Source organism: Chrysemys picta, chromosome 3 (genome assembly GCF_011386835.1).
Source record: "Chrysemys picta bellii isolate R12L10 chromosome 3, ASM1138683v2, whole genome shotgun sequence".
NCBI lineage: Eukaryota > Metazoa > Chordata > Testudines > Emydidae > Chrysemys > Chrysemys picta.
The window spans coordinates 35715815-35733747 of NC_088793.1; the positions used below are offsets into that span (position 1 = coordinate 35715815).

Consider the following 17933-nt stretch of genomic DNA (forward strand, 5'->3'; position numbering starts at 1 on the left):
ATTTAATAGCTTATGGAACACACTTAGGCCCTAAATTTGCAATCAGATCCATGAGGGCGGAAGGGTCTGCTTGTGGGGATCCATTTGTAGGATCAAGGTTAGTTTTTGCAATGGATCAGCACTGAGAAGTCCAAAGGAGAAGGCCTCTCCCAGGCCAAGAAAGGTCTGTGGGCCTTTTCTAGATAACGCCAGGTACACTAGCACCATTCTTACCAACATATGTTTTGTGCAGCCAAAACTGATGCTTAAGTCAACAGTACAAGGCTGAGAGTTTAGTTGGGGGGATAGATGTCAAATCTTGTATTACATTATGAACACTTCTTACAACCACAGAATCTGATACAGGAAAAGATTTTAGAAAAAGTAGTAATAAAAGCCAATTCTCCAGATGGCTCCCTTACAATATATGTTTTGTATATTTTAAGCTTAAAAGTGGACATAATTAACAGTATTAATAGGGTGCCTCATACCCAAAAGTCTATGGGTACCTAACAATACAAAACATGGAGACAATCTACCCCAATAACTACCAGCGTTGGTGTGGGGAAAAGATCATCTACTACCAAACTGTCCGAACACAATGAAAACATCTTTTATTAGCTTCAAATCAAAGTTTATCAGCCTCACACTTATTGTGGCAGTAACTACAACTAATGTACAATCTGGCAGTGTGTGTGTGTATATATAAAGAGACACACACACATGTACGCACGTGGTATGTTTTGTTACTGTAAATATATTCATCGTGACCTGTAGTTTAGACTAGTGAATATGTCAAATTACACATTAACATTGGCATAATAGAATACAAAGATACATATGTAAGAAAGTGTCACCAATGTCCTGGAAGTAACCTAAAGGTGAAATAAAGCATGAACCAGACATACACTTCTGGCCTAATTTTTTTCCCATTGAAATCAGTAGCAAAACTCATTGTCCTCAAAGAAAGAAAGATTTGTCCCTTTCTTTATCTCATCTCCAAAGCACTACTGCTAGCCAGTCTGGGAACATAAGAATCGCCATACTGGGTCAGACCAAAGGTCCATCCAGCCCAGTATCCTGTCTGCCAACAGTAGCCAATGCCAGGTGCCCCAGAGGGAGTGAACCTAACAGGTAATGATCAAGGGATCTCTCTCCTGCCATCAAATGAAGCCATAACTCTTACAAACAAATCATTTCACCATGTAAACAAACCAAAAATAAGTCCATCATTCATAAATTATCATTGTAAAGCTCAAACAATTTGTTTCACAAAAGGAAGTGACTGATCATCTAGGGATATGGTGGAAATTAAAATGTCTAATGTCTGTTTTCATCCCTCATCATCTCTCCTCAATTCAATGGTCCATAGGCAAGTACTACATATACTGATATAGTGCCAGCCTTTTTCAAAGGAATTTGAGGGTGCTAAGCCTTTCAGAAAAATCAGGGTATTTACGATCTGGTTACTTATTATTCCTGTGTTGATAAGATCAATGACAGTTTCACTTTTGTACCAGTGGGGGGGAAAATTCAGAAACCGCTTTTTTCCACTTTTATAACCCAAAACCAGCCAAACCTTTTCCCCCCTAAAATGTTGGCTAAAAAGAGACTGCTGTCCATATCTCAGGAGGATTCATGCTTATTCATTCTCCATAAGAGACTTGTTCCAATCACTATTCAGTAATAGGTGTCTCTCCTTACTTCAAGATTCAGAATTGTTCTGAAATGGTTTAGTTCCTCTCTAAGCATCATATCACAGAAGATATACGAGTGTTAATAAGTACGGAGTATGATCAGCGTTTTTTTAGTTACAGTTCCTGTAAATAGCCTCTGTGAGCTATACCATCAGTAGCAATATTTCCTCATTTATTATGGTATATCTTTCATAATAGCTGTTATAGTTTGGTAATGTCTCTAGAATTGAACAGCCATTGCCAGAGGTTCTTTAAACTGAAATAATACCATTTCTAGCAAAGAAAAGTCAAAAGCCCTTCATAGTTCTTTGAGACTTGTTGTACAAAAGGAGAAACATTTATTTTGAATTACTCGTTAAAAAAAAAAAAAAAAAAAACCAAACCAGTAACAGGAGCTCATACTTGTATCGAGGGTGTGTAGACTAAAATAGAGCCCTTTATGTAAGTGGATTTGAAACACCCTATGGTAACCTACAACATTAACTAACGGTGTCCTGGGTACCGTCCAGCACAGAAAGAAAGCATAGTTGAACAGCCACGGACAAAAGGGGAGCAGAGGAGCACGGCACAATACACTAGGCAGCCTCATTTCTTCCCTCCCCCACTCAACCTACAACCAGCTCTCCCTAATGCAATCACTAACTGCCCTGGTGACACAGGATGGGTTTCCTGCGGGCCCTTTCACAAGGCTTTGTTTAAAACATAGACACCAAGAATAGCAGCAGCCAAGTTCACAGTGAGTGGAGCTGTCATGGCTTGGATTAGAGAGCCGGGGCTGGAGTGTGCCCTCTGCCAGTTTTTTGTTCCCTTGAGGAGGTGGCCACACAGACACACAGGAACTCTGTTTCTTCTTTCCACCATAATTTGAGGCTCTCTGCCCATTCTGGGGTTGTTAAGCTTCGGCACCAGCTCCCTACAAGAAACCTGCACCCCCACTTTGCAGCACAAAGGCAAATTGTTCAGATGATCACAACCCACCTGCACTAGACACAGGTGGAGAAGGCTGGGGAAGCAAAAGAAAACCTCCTCCCTGTATAAGAGAAAGCTGGACACAACACAAAGGGATCAGAGGGGTGGAGGGGTCACCACCCAGCCCCCTACCCACACCAAAAAAAAAAAAAGCCCCTAGCCCCCCCCCCACCCTCCCGACAGCCACCCCGCCTCCACCACCACACTTCACAACTCCAGGCCGGGCCAAGAGTCGACAGCTCTTGCCTTTTTTTCCTGCAGAAAATCTGTCGCTCGAAAGGATTAGCCTGAGAGATTGTCTCGCTGCTGCTTCCTCGCTAACAAGCCGTGTGGAATCGGGATAGCAAAGTGACAGAGGCGGCAGCGCCCGACTGCATCTTCCCCCTGCTGCTGGGCTTGTGCAAACCCCAGCCTCCGCCCCACACCTGCCTGCTTCTAGGGCAAGAGATGCAGGGGGTGGGGTAGGGGGCTGGACAAATAGGACCGCAGGCAGTAGCAGCAATTCAGCTCAGTCACAAGAAGGGTGGGCGCCAGTGCTGCTGGGACAGGAGGCTGCAGTGGGGAAGTCACACACACACAGTGCACTCTTGCCGCTCTCCTGCGCGATTGCTGCTGGGGCACGAAATAGCCCGAAGACGCCGTGGCTTGCTGCCATTCATTCACCGCGGGTGTGGAGCAAAAGAGGGCAGGAGAGACCCAGATCCCCCACGTATCCTCTGGGTGCTGGGCCCTGACATCACACAGTGGCCTAATCTACAACCCCACCTGGGGCGGCCCTAGAGCTCTGACACCCCTCACCCCCGTAACACACCCCGCGCGGCTGGGTCCGAACCTGGTCCCACTGGCCTAAGTACCACCGCCACGTTCACGCCACCTCCCCGCCTTTGGAGCGATAGCGGGATACCCAGGATGCTGCCGCCCCTTACCCGTCTGCCGCTGCAGCCTCGGCGGGGAAGAAGAGATGCTGCTGTCGCCTCCGTGCCTGCGCCGGCTGCCTCCCCAAAGCGGGCGCCTCCTGCGCCCTGCAGCCTGCGCGGCTCCTGCGGCCGCTTGCATGGACCATGCACCGCACGCTTAGCAGCCTGGGCAGGGCGGCGGCCGCGCGTCGGGCATTGCTCCGAGCCCAGTCCCCTGCCCCGTGAGCCGCGCAGCCAAGTGTGCGCCGCTCGGGGCTTTCCAGGTGCGGAGGGGGGAGGGAGCAGCTAATCTAAGCACAAAGACGCCATTAAGCTTCAGTGGTTTTGCAGCCGCTGACTGGCTGCCTGGAAGCGGCCGCTAGGTTTCCAGCACGCGCACGTGGGCGCCCTCTGCAGACCCCACGCTCCCACTACAACTAGCGAGATGCATCCTCCCCCACAAGTCTCCCTCCTGTGGAGGCAGCCTCCCTGCTGCGGGGCTTGTTTGGAGGCCGTTTGGGACGTGTTTCCCTTTTGCCAGCAAGGCTGGTGAGGCATACCCTGTCTCCCACTTTTAAAACTGCCCTAATTCAAAGTGACCTACGTTACCATTCCCTGGGTCTCTGAACAGTGGTGCTGCTGAACAGTGGTCATAGAATCATAGAATATCAGAGTTGGAAGGGACCTCAAGAGGTCATCTAGTCCAACCCCCTGCTCAAAGCAGGACCAATTCCCAGCTAAATCATCCCAGCCAGGGCTTTGTCAAGCCGGGCCTTAAAAACCTCCAAGGAAGGAGACTCCACCACCTCCCTAGGTAACGCATTCCAGTGCTTCACCACCCTCCTAGTGAAATAGTTTTTCCTGATATCCAACCTGGACCTCCCCCACTGCAACTTGAGACCATTGCTCCTTGTTCTGTCATCTGCCACCACTGAGAACAGCCGAGCTCCATCCTCTTTGGAACCCCCCTTCAGGTAGTTGAAGGCTGCTATCAAATCCCCCCCTCATTCTTCTCTTCTGGAGACTAAACAATCCCAGTTCCCTCAGCCTCTCCTCATAAGTCATGTGCTCCAGACCCCTAATCATTTTTGTTGCCCTCCGCTGGACTCTTTCCAATTTTTCCACATCCTTCTTGTAGTGTGGGGCCCAAAACTGGACACAGTATTCCAGATGAGGCCTCACCAATGTCGAATAAAGGGGAACGATCACGTCCCTCGATCTGCTGGCAATGCCCCTACTTATACAGCCCAAAATGCTGTTAGCCTTCTTGGCAACAAGAGCACACTGTTGACTCATATCCAGCTTCTCGTCCACTGTGACCCCTAGGTCCTTTTCTGCAGAACTGCTACCTAGCCATTCGGTCCCTAGTCTGTAGCAGTGCATGGGATTCTTCCGTCCTAAGTGCAGGACTCTGCACTTGTCCTTGTTGAACCTCATCAGGTTTTTTTCGGCCCAATCCTCTAATTTGTCTAGGTCCCTCTGTATCCGATCCCTACCCTCTAGTGTATCTACCACGCCTCCTAGTTTAGTGTCATCTGCAAACTTGCTGAGAGTGCAGTCCACACCATCCTCCAGATCATTAATAAAGATATTAAACAAAACCGGCCCCAGGACCGACCCTTGGGGCACTCCGCTTGAAACCGGCTGCCAACTAGACATGGAGCCATTGATCACTACCCGTTGAACCCGACGATCTAGCCAGCTTTCTATCCACCTTACAGTCCATTCATCCAGCCCATACTTCTTTAACTTGGCGGCAAGAATATTGTGGGAGACTGTATCAAAAGCTTTGCTAAAGTCAAGGAATAACACATCCACTGCTTTCCCCTCATCCACAGAGCCAGTTATCTCATCATAGAAGGCAATTAGGTTAGTCAGGCATGACTTCCCCTTCGTGAATCCATGCTGACTGTTCCTGATCACTTTCCTCTCCTCTAAATGTTTCATAATTGATTCCTTGAGGACCTGCTCCATGATTTTTCCAGGGACTGAGGTGAGGCTGACTGGCCTGTAGTTCCCCGGATCTTCTTTCTTCCCTTTTTTAAAGATGGGCACTACATTAGCCTTTTTCCAGTCATCTGGGACCTCCCCCGATCGCCATGAGTTTTCAAAAATAATGGCTAATGGTTCTGCAATAATCTCACCCGCCAACTCCTTTAGCACCCTCGGATGCAGCGCATCCGGCCCCATGGACTTGTGCACGTCCAGTTTTTCTAAATAGTCCCGAACCACTTCTTTCTCCACAGAGGGTTGGTCACCTTCTCCCCATGCTGTACTGCCCAGTGCAGCAATCTGGGAGCTGACCTTGTGCGTGAAGACAGAGGCAAAAAAATCATTGAGTACATTAGCTTTTTCCACATCCTCGGTCACTAGGTTGCCTCCCTCACTATGGTGCTGAACAATGGGTGCTGCTGGTTTGGAGTGGTAATAACAAACACCAAATACATGATTTCTGTCATCAGCACCCCCTCTATAAAATATTATGCCAGCACCCCGTATCTGAATGCTTGGTTCCTGCACCATTTTTTCTCTTCCTGGTTCATCAAATCATTCAACAGCTGAACAGAGACTATTAGAATTAGAAAAAACAGATGTACGATAAGGACTAGATTTGCCTGCTAGAGAAGCAGGAGGAAAAGTTTATTGAGGAACCTTGATGATTTTAGAATAGGGTGACCAGATGTCCCAATTTTATAGGGACAGTCTCGATTTTTGGGTCTTTTTCTTATATAGGCTCCTATTACCCCCACCCCCGTCCGGATTTTTCACATTTGCTGTCTGGTCACCCTATTTTAGAAGGGACATCAAATAATAGCCAGTTTCTCTCTCTCTCTCTCCACAAGTCAAGAGAGGAACAGTGGCAGGAACAGATAATCATAGACATTAGAAATGGGAAATATTTCATTCAATCAACTAGACTACATCCCTGCCACTGGGAGGGAAAATGTTAGTATTGCAAAATATAGTAAGGCCAGCCATACAAGCCTACCCTAAGAACTATGAAGTCTCAATCTTTTGGACCGCCAGTCCAGGAGCTTACACTGTATCCCAAAGATGGGTGGATGATGCTGTATAGCAGTGGTTCCCAAACTTTAACAACCTGTGAACCCCTTTCACTAAAATGTCTAGTCTCGTGAACCCCCTCCTAAAAATGAATATTTCCAGGGATTTTCTCCTTTACCTGAATATAAACTGTAAAAGCAGTGATCTGGGAAATATGAAATTTGTTTTTATGACATGCTTATTACACACTATTTATTATTAATTATTATTTATCATTACAGTATTTTTATTACATTATGAAAACGGCAACACTCTTCCAAGATCTCACTTTACTAGCTTGTATCACTTTGAATAAGCCTGTTATACAACAAGGCTCCTATGTTTCCTCAAGGAGTATCAGATGTGAAACAGCATGAAGGTATTTAAGAAGCCAACTCAAAGAGTTCCTCCTACACAAGCATTCAGGTCTTGAGCAGTCCAGGCAAACAATGCATGTTACAACAAAGCTTAAACTTGTTCTTCATAATATTTTTTATAACAATACTAGCTGCCTATTTAATTTTAAAAATAGCAAAAAATATCCACCTCCCTTTCCATTTCTTATAAGGAGTCTTGAAGTTTAAATCTCCTGAGTGTGATAGATATGCTTGCTTTGATCTGCTTAGCTCTTAGAAGTCTAGGGGCTCTGGGCTGCTGGCCCGGTGCTGCCTGTGGTCCCTAAGGACAGCTCTGTCTGTCATTAGGGAATTTTTCCCCAAGAACCCCCTGTAACATTTCGTGAACCCCCAGGGTTCACAAACCCCAGTTTGGGAACCACTGCTGTATAGGTGTCACTTTCAACTACTCCCACCTAGGAGCCACCAGGTTTTGTCACTTCTATCTATTTGTGCCTTTCAAATACGTGTAGCTAGTTGTGTTCCCCACATAGCCTGTCAGGTTGACAATACAATGTAACATAATTGTGTTCATACAACATGGAGTGATCAACTCAGCCATATAATACTGATATCTAGCTCTTACATGGCACTTTTGGTCAGTAAATCTCAAAAGACTTACAAAGGTGGTTGGTATCATTATTCCCATTTCATAGATGGGGAAACTGAGACACAGAGACAGGATATGACTTGCCCAAGGTGGCAAAACTGGGAATATAACCCAAATCTTTGGTGTCCCAGCCCCACATAACAAATGCACTGCAGTAAGAAAAGAATCTACATTTAGCCCCAGATCCTGCAATCAGCTCTGTATGGTCAAGGCAGTCTTACAGAGTCTGTTGCTGGACTAGGATCTTAGATTCCAAAATTGAACACTCCTTGTGAATATGATAGATTATATGGTTCTGTGTTATATGTTACAAAAATAAACTATAGGTACATTTAAGAAAATTAAAAGACTTTATTACAATGCACAATATATTAATATCAACTTTTTACAAAACATTTTAAAAAATTCAGTAGTAATAATAAATAAATGCAACATCATATTTCTGCAACACACTAAAATATTACAGTTACACTTTATAATGAAAGCTAAGCACATCAGATAGGGCATATCCTACATTACTTACTCAGAAAAAATTCTTACTGACTTCAAGTGCATTGAGTTCTTTCTACCTGTCACTTTTCCTAATATAAAAAGCAATAAAAGTGCTAAAAAATTACTGTGCAAGCTAATGCCTGATCCTGCAAACACATATGCCTGTTCTTAACTACCATGAGACTACTCATGTTAGTAAAGTTAAGCACATATATGTTTCCAGGATTGAGACCTAAAGTCACATATTTAAAGTCAAGTGCGTGTCTAAATGATCAGGGCCTAAAATATACAATTTGTTCTAATAGGAACCACATCTATATACTGTATCTATGTAAAAATAGCACACATCAGTCTAGATTAATACTGAAACTTATAGCTATGGATAAAACCCCTTCATTTTATTACAGTCAAAAACCTAAAACTTTAAACGACAAGGATTTTTTCATTCAGAAGCACCTTAAATTGTAAAATGTATAAAGTGTCTATTCACTGCTAAGGTTTGGCCTTCAAAGTATCTTAAAAACTAAAGCAAGTTCTCATTGTGATGTATCTTGGTGCAGACAATTTTCATCTCCTTTGAAGCAATACCACATACAGTGGGTTTGGGTTTATTTTATTTAATATTGTAGTAAAGACAATGAAAATCCCACAGGACTGAATGTGAAAAGTAAGAACACAAATCAGAACTCTCTTCACAGCACTCTGAAAATTTTGGTTCTTTATCATTCTTTTCAAATGTTTCTAAATGTATGAATTTTTTTAGTTGCTTTTCTATTCACTTTTTAGCTTCTGCTCTCTAACTCTTTTATTCCTGTAGCAAAACTGTTGCATTTCTCTTGTGAAAATCACAGAGGGGCAGGAAGGGTGGCAAGATTAAAAGGGTCTGCATAGGGGTTGTATACTTCTGTGTGTGTGGCTCATACCTGAGGAGGCTCCCTGCATGCTGCTACGCAGCAGGCATTTTGGGTTAGCAGTAGGCTGATGGATTTAATGATACAAGGAGACACTAGCGCTAGCCATTCCTCAAGCTGGGGCTGGACCAGAAATCACAGAGAATTCCAACTCCTCAGCTCACAGCCTGGCTGCAAAGGATATATGTTGGATCCAAGATTTTAGCCATAAGAAAAAATCATATTCAAGGACACAAGTATATACTTTGGGTGTTGTCCCACAGTCTTTACTTAGGGAAAACTCCAACTGAGGTCATGGGGAATTTTATTTAAAGATTGTGGGATCAAGCCTTTTAATTCTATCTGGAGAAGTTAAAATGCCTTGAGAAAAAAAAATTAATAAAAATCTATGTATAGACAATGTAATGATTGTAGAATTCTCTCGGCACTCTTTTGTTCTTTAAGGGCTCTACATCATTATGGTTAGGACAATAAAATACAGACCTAAATTTACGATTTAAAAATATTCTCCCATTTTTTCAGCAGGGTGTAATACCATAAAACTCTATCTAGAAGCTGTGGCTTCTATTACATTTAATTACTTCTCCCTTTCATAGATTCCAAGGCCAGAGGGACCATTGTAATCATCTAATGCTGCAGCTTTAAAGAGTCAAATTAAAAGTTTAATTTCTCTCCGAAAATACTTTACCTATTATTGTTAAAACAAGAAGTAAAATTACTATAATTGAAAGAAATTAGAGAAAACATGTATATTTCTCTATTATTTATTTACACTAGCATTTGACACATGCTGTGGCCCGATGCTGCAAACTCTTATGCACGTAAGTAACTATAAGCATTGAGGCCCATATCCTCAAAGATAGTTAGGCACCTAACTCTCACTGATTTCAATGGAAGTTAGGAGCCAAAATATCTTTGAGGATCCAGGCCTAAGTTCAATGGGACTATCTGAATAAGTAAACTTACTCACACATAAGTGTCTGCAGGATCGGGTCCTCAGTGAGTTGCCTGTTTGTAGGGTTTTTCACACAAAAAATTAGGAAGAGAAAAAAACATTTTTAAAAGTAGAAAAACATAACTGTAAAACCATCACAATTGGCGGCGGGGGGGGGGGGGGGCGAGGGGGACGGCTCAGGCACAAGTGTAATAACTGAAATTACTTCTAACTCGTGTTTTTGAGTTTACTATATTTCAAGTTGATGCTACCCCTTGAAATCAAAGGTGGCTGTTATTAAATTTTATTGGTTTCACTTACAGCTTGTATGTTATTGGTGCAGCTACTAAATAAGGGTGATTACTAAGCCAAGCTGGCTTCTAAATGAAGACATATGGTTTGTGAACTTTGTGGTTTCTGACTTCCTGGCTTAGCAAAATATACAGCAAATAACTCTAGCATTTCTTTAACACAAGGCAGGCATTACAGAATTCTGTCCACTCTCTCTAATAGAGCTCCCCACGAGAGCAGGATGTGGGGAAAAAATCATTTAAAAAGTAAGATTTGAGTGGATTCACGTACAAAGCAAAATATTTGGTTTTCACCTTGAATACTTTTTATTAAAACAAAAGATTGTTTCCCATGAGAAACACTGTCAGTTTCCAGTGAAATAATGTTTACCATCAAGGGTAAAAACATGATTATGTTTTGGGAAAAATTTCATATTCTCCCCTAACAAAAGTAGCATTCTCTAGTGAACACGAGAAAATTGCACCCTGCATCACATTTACAAATACTGGAGGAAATATGCACTTTCACAAATAAATGCTTGCAAAGTGACAATTGGATGTTTCACTTGGCACTGGTTTCCATTTAACTTAATTTAGCTTATGCCTCAGTCATATATTATGGTAGCTAGCCCGATTCAACAGTTCTTACTCAAGAAAATGTCAGCATTGTCTTCAAAGCACTACTGATTTGCCCCCTAGTGACCTAGCCTGGAATTGTAACTTATTATTTCTTAAGAACTAGGCAGAACAAGCTTCATGATAAGAAATCTACCTGTCTAACTTGTCATTAAAGAAATATATTATGATGTTGCATTTGTTGTTTTTGTTTTTCTGGGTCACTGATTTATTATTTTAAAACTATTTCCTATATGACTTTTTCTAATTTAATGCAATACTCTTTATGCCTAGAACTACATATATTTTTAAAATATATTTTACCATAGTGGAAGGTGTAGTTTAAGAATTTTAAGAGACTAGGTAAGTACTAGATTTGGGAGATCATCTTATATCTAAATTCAATCATTATTTAGCAATCCCTGAGTACACAGTAGATAAAAACAATCTAAATTTCAAAAAGATTAGTTTTAAGCAAGCTAAAATTTAAAGTTACACACACTATTTTCTCTGCAATTAACATTACTCTACTTTTAATTAAAAATGGTCTTTGGCATATATATAAAGCATAAAAATAAGAAACAAACATACAATACTTATGTCAAAAATAATTATTATTATTATAGTACTACAAAGCACATGTGCAATAAAAAAATACTTGGAGTCACCATTCTAGCTTCATATCTGCTTTACTCCACACATATTTTCCTCCTCGATTCAGAAACATCTTCTCATCAAATCCACTGAATTTTATAGCATGTTCTACGCCTACATCCAGGATAGATTTGGAAGGCTCTTTCCGTCCATTTCTACAGTTCAGAAAACGCATCTAGAAAATTCATAGATTAAGAAAATTAGAAAGTAGCTAAAAGTGGAGTATTTCTACAAAATTAAATAACTTAAACCCCAATCCTGCGAAGGCTCATACACATGGTTAGCTCTATGCATGTGAGTAATAATTCCACTGAAGCCAATGAAACTACTCGCAAGTGTAAAGTTAAGCACATGAGTAAATCTTTGCAGGACCAGGGTCTTTTTTTTCTCCTAAAAGATGGTACAAAGAGAGTTAGAAAATATCCTGCTTAGTTTACATATAGGTAAAGAATACACATTCCCATACAAATTAGTTCTGCAAATTGAACTTCACAGTGAGGATCAAATATAACAGATGTGTAAACTATGTTCTTGATCCTGCAATTGGTTGCATGCAGATGGACCCCTATGCACTTGTGAAGCTGCTCACTCAGGTCCATTTGCAGGATCAGATCCTGTGTCTGAGTTGTCTAAATGTTTATGATGATGAATACAATTTCCTTGCATCCACAGGTAGCAGGCCATTCTTTCAGAAACATGTGGAAAGTGCTGTATAGGGGTAAACATTAAACTGAAATAATTGTAATTTAGCCTGCTAAACCATGAATAATAGCATAGCCCATATTAACTGATAGACAAATATTAACTCATTAAGTAGCAAACAAAAACTTACATATTCATCCAGAATGAGGTATGAGTCTCTCATCTGTAAAAGTATAGAAAAAACTATAAATTACTAGACAAACTAAAATCTATGTTTTTAGTGAAAGTTAGGGGAGAAGTAAGGTATAGGCATAATAAGTATCCATTCCCTTAGGGCCTGATCCAGAGTCCTTTGGAATCAGTTGGAGTCTTTCCATTCACTTCGATGAACTTTGAATCATGCTCTTAGTGAGTAGCAGATAGAGAACCATGAAGGTGGCTTTTTATGAAAGAACGAATTGTTGCTTGACTACCATTTTTTGTGTGGTTGAAGCATCAGATTGAAATATGGGTGCTTAAATGGATTCAGGTGCTTTTAAAAAATATCCAATCACTTACTTGGATGTTCACATCAGCACTTAGATATGTACAGTGAATACCCATTTTACATGTTTAAATGATTATATGAAATTCAAAAGGAAGGATGTGGCCTATTGAAGCATCCACATTTGAAAACTGGGATCCGAATTTTAAAAAACTTATCAATTAAAATGTGACCATCCTTAAATGTTGTGATCTGGCACTAAATTCCTCTGGATTCTTTTTTGTTTTGTTTTGTTTTAAATTCACTATGCAGGTTTTCGCTTAGAAAACCTAACCTATTACTGTTACTCTGTTGGTATTTTTAATGCCCCCATCTACCTTAGTACCACCAACATTGCCTGGTCCAGCTACCATAGAAATCAATTGTAAAATTCCCACTGATTTCAATGGGGGTGGAATTGGGCTCCATAACTGTAAGTATCCCAGTGTTATGTGCTTTTCACTCCATACGGAATAGATATTTTTTAAAATTCTCCAAATATAAAAAAAACCAGCTGCTAAAGGAATTATATTGTCTAACTTCTGCTAAAGGAATTATATTGTCTAACTTCTAAGCAAAGTATTAGTAAGCAAAGCATTAGCTACCATGCTATTTTCTAGTTTCTGATCATAAAGAATTATCAAAGAATAGCTTCATTTTACCTTCTGATTAGATTCTGGTACTAAACATGAGATCTCTCTATGGCGATCTAGGAATCGTTCAAAATCTTCATCACTGATCATAAATTTCTCTGCTTCTCTCAGTGCATCTTCACCTGTATTCTCTCCTTCAATGAGCAGGCATTGGAATACCTGAAAGACAGAAAGTACATGATGAAGGTTGTATATCTGTCATAATTACCATGGGAAAAAACAAAACATAAACCCCACTATGACTGAGAGGGCCTGGGTCTCTCTTTTCACAGTGGTTTCAACTGGCTGAATCTTCAGTGAAGTCCATGGAGTGACACCAGCATACCACTGAGTGTAAAACCAGCCTAAATGAGAGACGCCAATAGGATGAAATCCTGGCCCCATTAAAGTCAATGAGAGTTTTGCCATTGACTTCAGTGGGGCCAAGATTTCTCTCATCGTTTTTTTCCTAGAGATCAAACTGCTTGATGCCCCACTCTGTTATACCAGTTTTATTCCAATTCAATTACATTTATTTCAATTGAATTAAAATGCTGCAAACTAGTGTAATAGAGTGGAGGATCAGGCTCTAACAATTGAGAAAGACTCTTCCATGTGTCTTTGCACATTTAAAAGCATGCTAGCCTTACAAGATTTTAAACTAATGAGGATAGCTATTTAACACTTTTCTAATGAAAAATATACTTAATAATAATTAATATTGTGTATTCAGACTTCTTCCTTTTTTCAAAATAATATGACATTTTCAATTTTTTTTCCTATAAAAAAACATGACGTTCCCTATATGTCCCAAAATCACCAGCCTTCTGTATGGTGAAAAAATATTTCCTTGTAAATAACACGAAAGGGCAAATTCTCGACAGTATCTGAGTGTCACTCAAATGCAGTGAGGCAGGTGGCCTGTCTGGGAATCGGTTACAGATCCCTGATACTAAGTGCCATCAGCAATTAGAACCACAGCTCTATCTCACCCAATTGGAAGATCAGGCATAGCAGAGCTCTGCTCCACCATGCCCCCTTCCTGGAGGGTTGCCAACTTTCTAATTGCACAAAACCAAACACCTTTGTCCCGCCCTTCTCTGAGGCCCCGCCCCTTTTCTGAGGCCCCGACCCCACTCCCTCCAACCCCCCTCCCCCCATCGCTTGCTCTTCCCCACCCTCACTCATTTTCACTGGGCTGGGGCAGAGGTTTGTGGTGCAGGAATGAGTGAGGGCTTGACCTGGGGGTGCGGGTTCTGGGATGGGGACAGAAATGAGGGGCTCAGGGTGTGAGAGGGGACTCTGGGCTTGGGCAGGGGATTGGGGCATGGGCGGGGGTGAGGGCTCCGGCTGGGGGTGTGGGCTCTGGGGTGGGGCCAGGGATGAGGGGTTTGGTGTGCAGGAGGGGGCTCCAGGCTGGGGCTAAGGCGTTCATAGTATGGGAGAAGGCTTGGGGCTGGGGGAGAGGTTCTGGGTGCGGGGGTATAGGCTCTGGGGTGGGGCTGGGGATGAAGGGTTTGGGCTGCAGGAGGGGGCTCCAGGCTGGGGCCGAGGGGTTTGTAGTATGGGAGGCCTGCTTTAGCCCTGCTGCGCCACTGACCAGACTCTTATAGGCCCAGTCAGCAGTGCTGACTGGAGCCGCCAGGGTCCCTTTTCAACCAGGCATTCCAGTCAAAAACCAGATGCCTGGCAACCCTACCTTCCTGCTTCTCCCCTTTCCCTGAGAAGAGAACATGTGGCCTTGTATTTCTTACTTACCTTCCATCGGATAGGATTTAGTGCCTCAATCTGTTCGTTCATATCTTCGTCAACATTAAATCTATTAATTACTGAATTTAATTTAAAAGCCACAGCATAATCTCGGCACCACTTTCTCAGTCTTTGGAGATTCTCAATGTGGTTCTTGTTTCCTTGTCCACGGCCAATTAAAACATTGACTTCCTCATCAAAACTATCACAGGAAACTGCAAGAATATCTAGATATTCACCTGAAATAGACAAAACATTACATTATATTCAATGTCTGTAGTAAAGAGTCATTAAGTGCCCAGCTCTGCCACTTTCCACCGTCAAGTACACCCTCAAAACCCATCATGAGGAACCCTATCAAAGAGGATTCCACATGGTCATGGGAGGACTGGAGAGCATCTCAAAGGTGACACACCCCTCTTCTACACAGACATGGGACACCTGGGGCTAATGTATTTAAAGTCAGTCTAAATACCTCCGATTTAAAAGTACACGTAAGTTTATTTGGTTTTGTTTGAATTTACTGTAAATGTATTATTAACAACAATATTCACAGTCAGACACCTTACTATAAAGTTGAATTGAGAAGACTCCTGAAACCCATGCATCTTTTTAAACATATACATCATTTTTTCTTACCGTAGCGCTTGAACCATCGTTCTCTAATCATGCTGCCATTGCTCACAATGCTGACACTTTGCAGTTTTAGTTCCTGCTTGCAAAACTGGACCAATTTGCCCACAAATTCTCCTCTCTCTTGCAGAAATGGCTCTCCTCCTGAAAAGTTTATTTTTTCCATACCTAGTATTTGACAAAAAAAGAGAAATACTATTTAAATTGGCTCAATTTAAGTTTTGGGAACTTTTTCTCACAACATATGCACAGAAGAATGCAGATGATTTGCACAGATATACTAATGGTGAACCACAGTCCATAGAGCTCCCATTGAGTTCAATAAACTGTTTCAAATATGTATGAAGAGGGGAAACCCCTTTTTCTGCTAAAGTTTTGCTATGATTTTCATAAACATATGAAATTCCCATTGACTTCAATGGAGCCAAGATTTCACCCCTCGTCTCTATTCAGGATGTAAAGTACCATGCACATTATTGTATAGAAGATTATTTACAAATCATTAAAATTATAAGGCCAATATTTTCAAACCTGGGTATCTGAAAAGGTACTCCTAAATCCACATTTAGATACTTTATTTTTGGATTTAGCAGGCTATCTTCAGGCACTCAAGCTTTGAAAATGTGGGCTAATAATATAATCAGTCCTCTTTACTTGTAAACCAGACCTTTACAAGTCAGATTTGCCTCCCCACTTTTAGATGATATCAGCCTCTACTGCAGTTTTTGTATCTTTTCACATTTAAGGCAGCAACTAGATTGTAACTTTCAGGTGCAGTTTGAGCTCCCTCCTAGTTGAACCAAAACTAAACCTATTCGTCTGAAATGGCAAAGGAGGTTTATTTTTTTTACGGGGGAGAAATTTTGGCTACATTTTATGAAGATGCCACATAGCAGCACTGCTCCAAATTTGTCCCCCCCCCCCCATACTGTACTTTCAATATTTTTTCAGCACATGACTGAATAAGGAGAGAATTGGAGACTGAACCTACTCTGCTGGGTCACAGCTTTAATTCAGGGCTAGCAGAGAAAGGTGCGGAGGGAGAGAGAATTGGGGAAAATTTTGATCAAAAGGGGGGATTTTGTCAATTCCGCTCCCCATAAAATTCAACATTTGGATAATAAATTTAAAATAATCCTAATCATTAATAATAATAATAGCAATCAATCACAATTTGGACCATGTCAGAGTATTTGCTGCACTAATTGGATGACCTCGCCAGGCGGGAGGCGGATACCCTCAGCCTACAGCCTTGGTCCCAGCAGCGGAGTTCACCCCGGAGGTTCCAGGACCAGCGATGGGGCAGACTCACCCGCCTCCTTGAGCATGGCCAGCCCCCTCCTGGCCTCCTCGAGGGGCAGCACGAAGGAGGTCTTGGCCGTGTGGAAGCAGAAGCCGCAGCGGTAGTTGCACTGGCGGGTGAAGTGATAGTTGACGCTGGTGGGGACCGTGGGCACCTCGGCGCCATCCGGCGCCCCAGCGCCCTCCTCCAGCAGCGGGGGGCTCCTCCCCGGCAGCAGCGCCCCCCGGAGCCGGCAGGAGAAGGGCGCTAGGCAGAGCCACAGGGCGCTCAGCTGCGCCTGGAGGACCCGGAATAACATCGCCAGCGCCTGGGGCAAGCTGCGCATCTCGGCCAGGTGCATCGCGGTGCTGGGCTGCAGCGCTCTGGAGCGCCGGGCAGGGGCGCGGGCTCCATTTAATAGCGGGGAGCATGTGACAGACGCCGCTGGCTGGGGAAGGCAAGGGGGCAGTTTCGGTTTCCTTTACGGAGAAGCGAAACTTGGCTCCGGGTGGCTGCAGCAGGCGAGGGGTGTGTGGAGACCGCGGCGAGCCCGTTTACACCGGGCCACTCCCACTCCCTGCCTGGCTCCAGCTGCCTGCTGTGCATCCCCCTCCCCACTCTGGGCCCCTGCCCCGCACAGGTTTGCGCCAGGCTCCGAAACCAGCGCTTGGGAAATATGCCCGACTCCTGGTTTCAGCTGGTCATAGCCCTGCTTCCCATCCACACGAACGGAGCGGTTCCCGCAGAGCTACCCTACACGCGCTCTGATTGCATCGGACATAAGCCCCCAGGGCATCCCCTACGACACATGGCGTGTCTGCAAACCGCATTCCAGCCAGCAGGTGTGATCGAGCTGTGTGTATCTTCACAACTAGCCATAAGGGGAGGGATGCCCTCGGGCTGTAAAGCAGCTGGGCGCTGTGCTGCAGGGTCATTCCAGCCTGGGCTCCTACCTCTCCTGCTCTCCCCCGTGCCTGGGGATTTTCTG

General features: G+C 43.0%; 2 protein-coding genes across 3 annotated transcripts in view; both read right to left on the reverse strand.

Annotated features, from left to right (window-relative positions):
• The window catches only part of RNF144A (ring finger protein 144A), a 102964-nt gene extending 99121 nt beyond the window's left edge, over positions 1–3843 (reverse strand). Inside the window, exon 1 of one of the 2 annotated variants that reach the window (XM_005287760.5) lies at positions 3572–3843. In XM_005287760.5, coding sequence (XP_005287817.1) covers positions 3572–3701 — 130 coding nt within the window. In that variant the 5' untranslated portion in view covers positions 3702–3843. Of the gene's footprint in view, positions 1–2891; positions 3061–3571 lie in introns of those variants that run through there. The other variant, XM_005287761.5, reaches the window with a different exon arrangement.
• A 4076-nt stretch (positions 3844–7919) lies between these two features.
• RSAD2 (radical S-adenosyl methionine domain containing 2) lies at positions 7920–17364 on the reverse strand. Its single transcript, XM_005287762.5, has 6 exons — positions 16976–17364; positions 15670–15831; positions 15040–15269; positions 13312–13461; positions 12317–12349; positions 7920–11659 (listed from the first exon to the last, which is right to left on the reverse strand). Exons 1-6 carry the CDS (start codon positions 17304–17306, stop codon positions 11495–11497), a joined length of 1071 nt encoding a protein of 356 aa, XP_005287819.2. The 5' UTR covers positions 17307–17364; the 3' UTR covers positions 7920–11494.
• Between the last annotated feature and the right edge of the window lie 569 nt (positions 17365–17933).

Bases quoted from the DNA above. Each gene is read 5' to 3' on its own strand.
- RSAD2 (XM_005287762.5), bottom strand. From the start codon at position 17,306: ATGCACCTGGCCGAGATGCGCAGCTTGCCCCAGGCGCTGGCGATGTTA. The intron at 15,270-15,669 runs GTAAGAAAAAAT...TGTCTATTTCAG, and splicing joins ACGATGGTTCAAGCGCTACG to GTGAATATCTAGATATTCTT. The intron at 11,660-12,316 runs GTAAGTTTTTGT...TGAATTTTCTAG, and splicing joins ACCTCATTCTGGATGAATAT to ATGCGTTTTCTGAACTGTAG.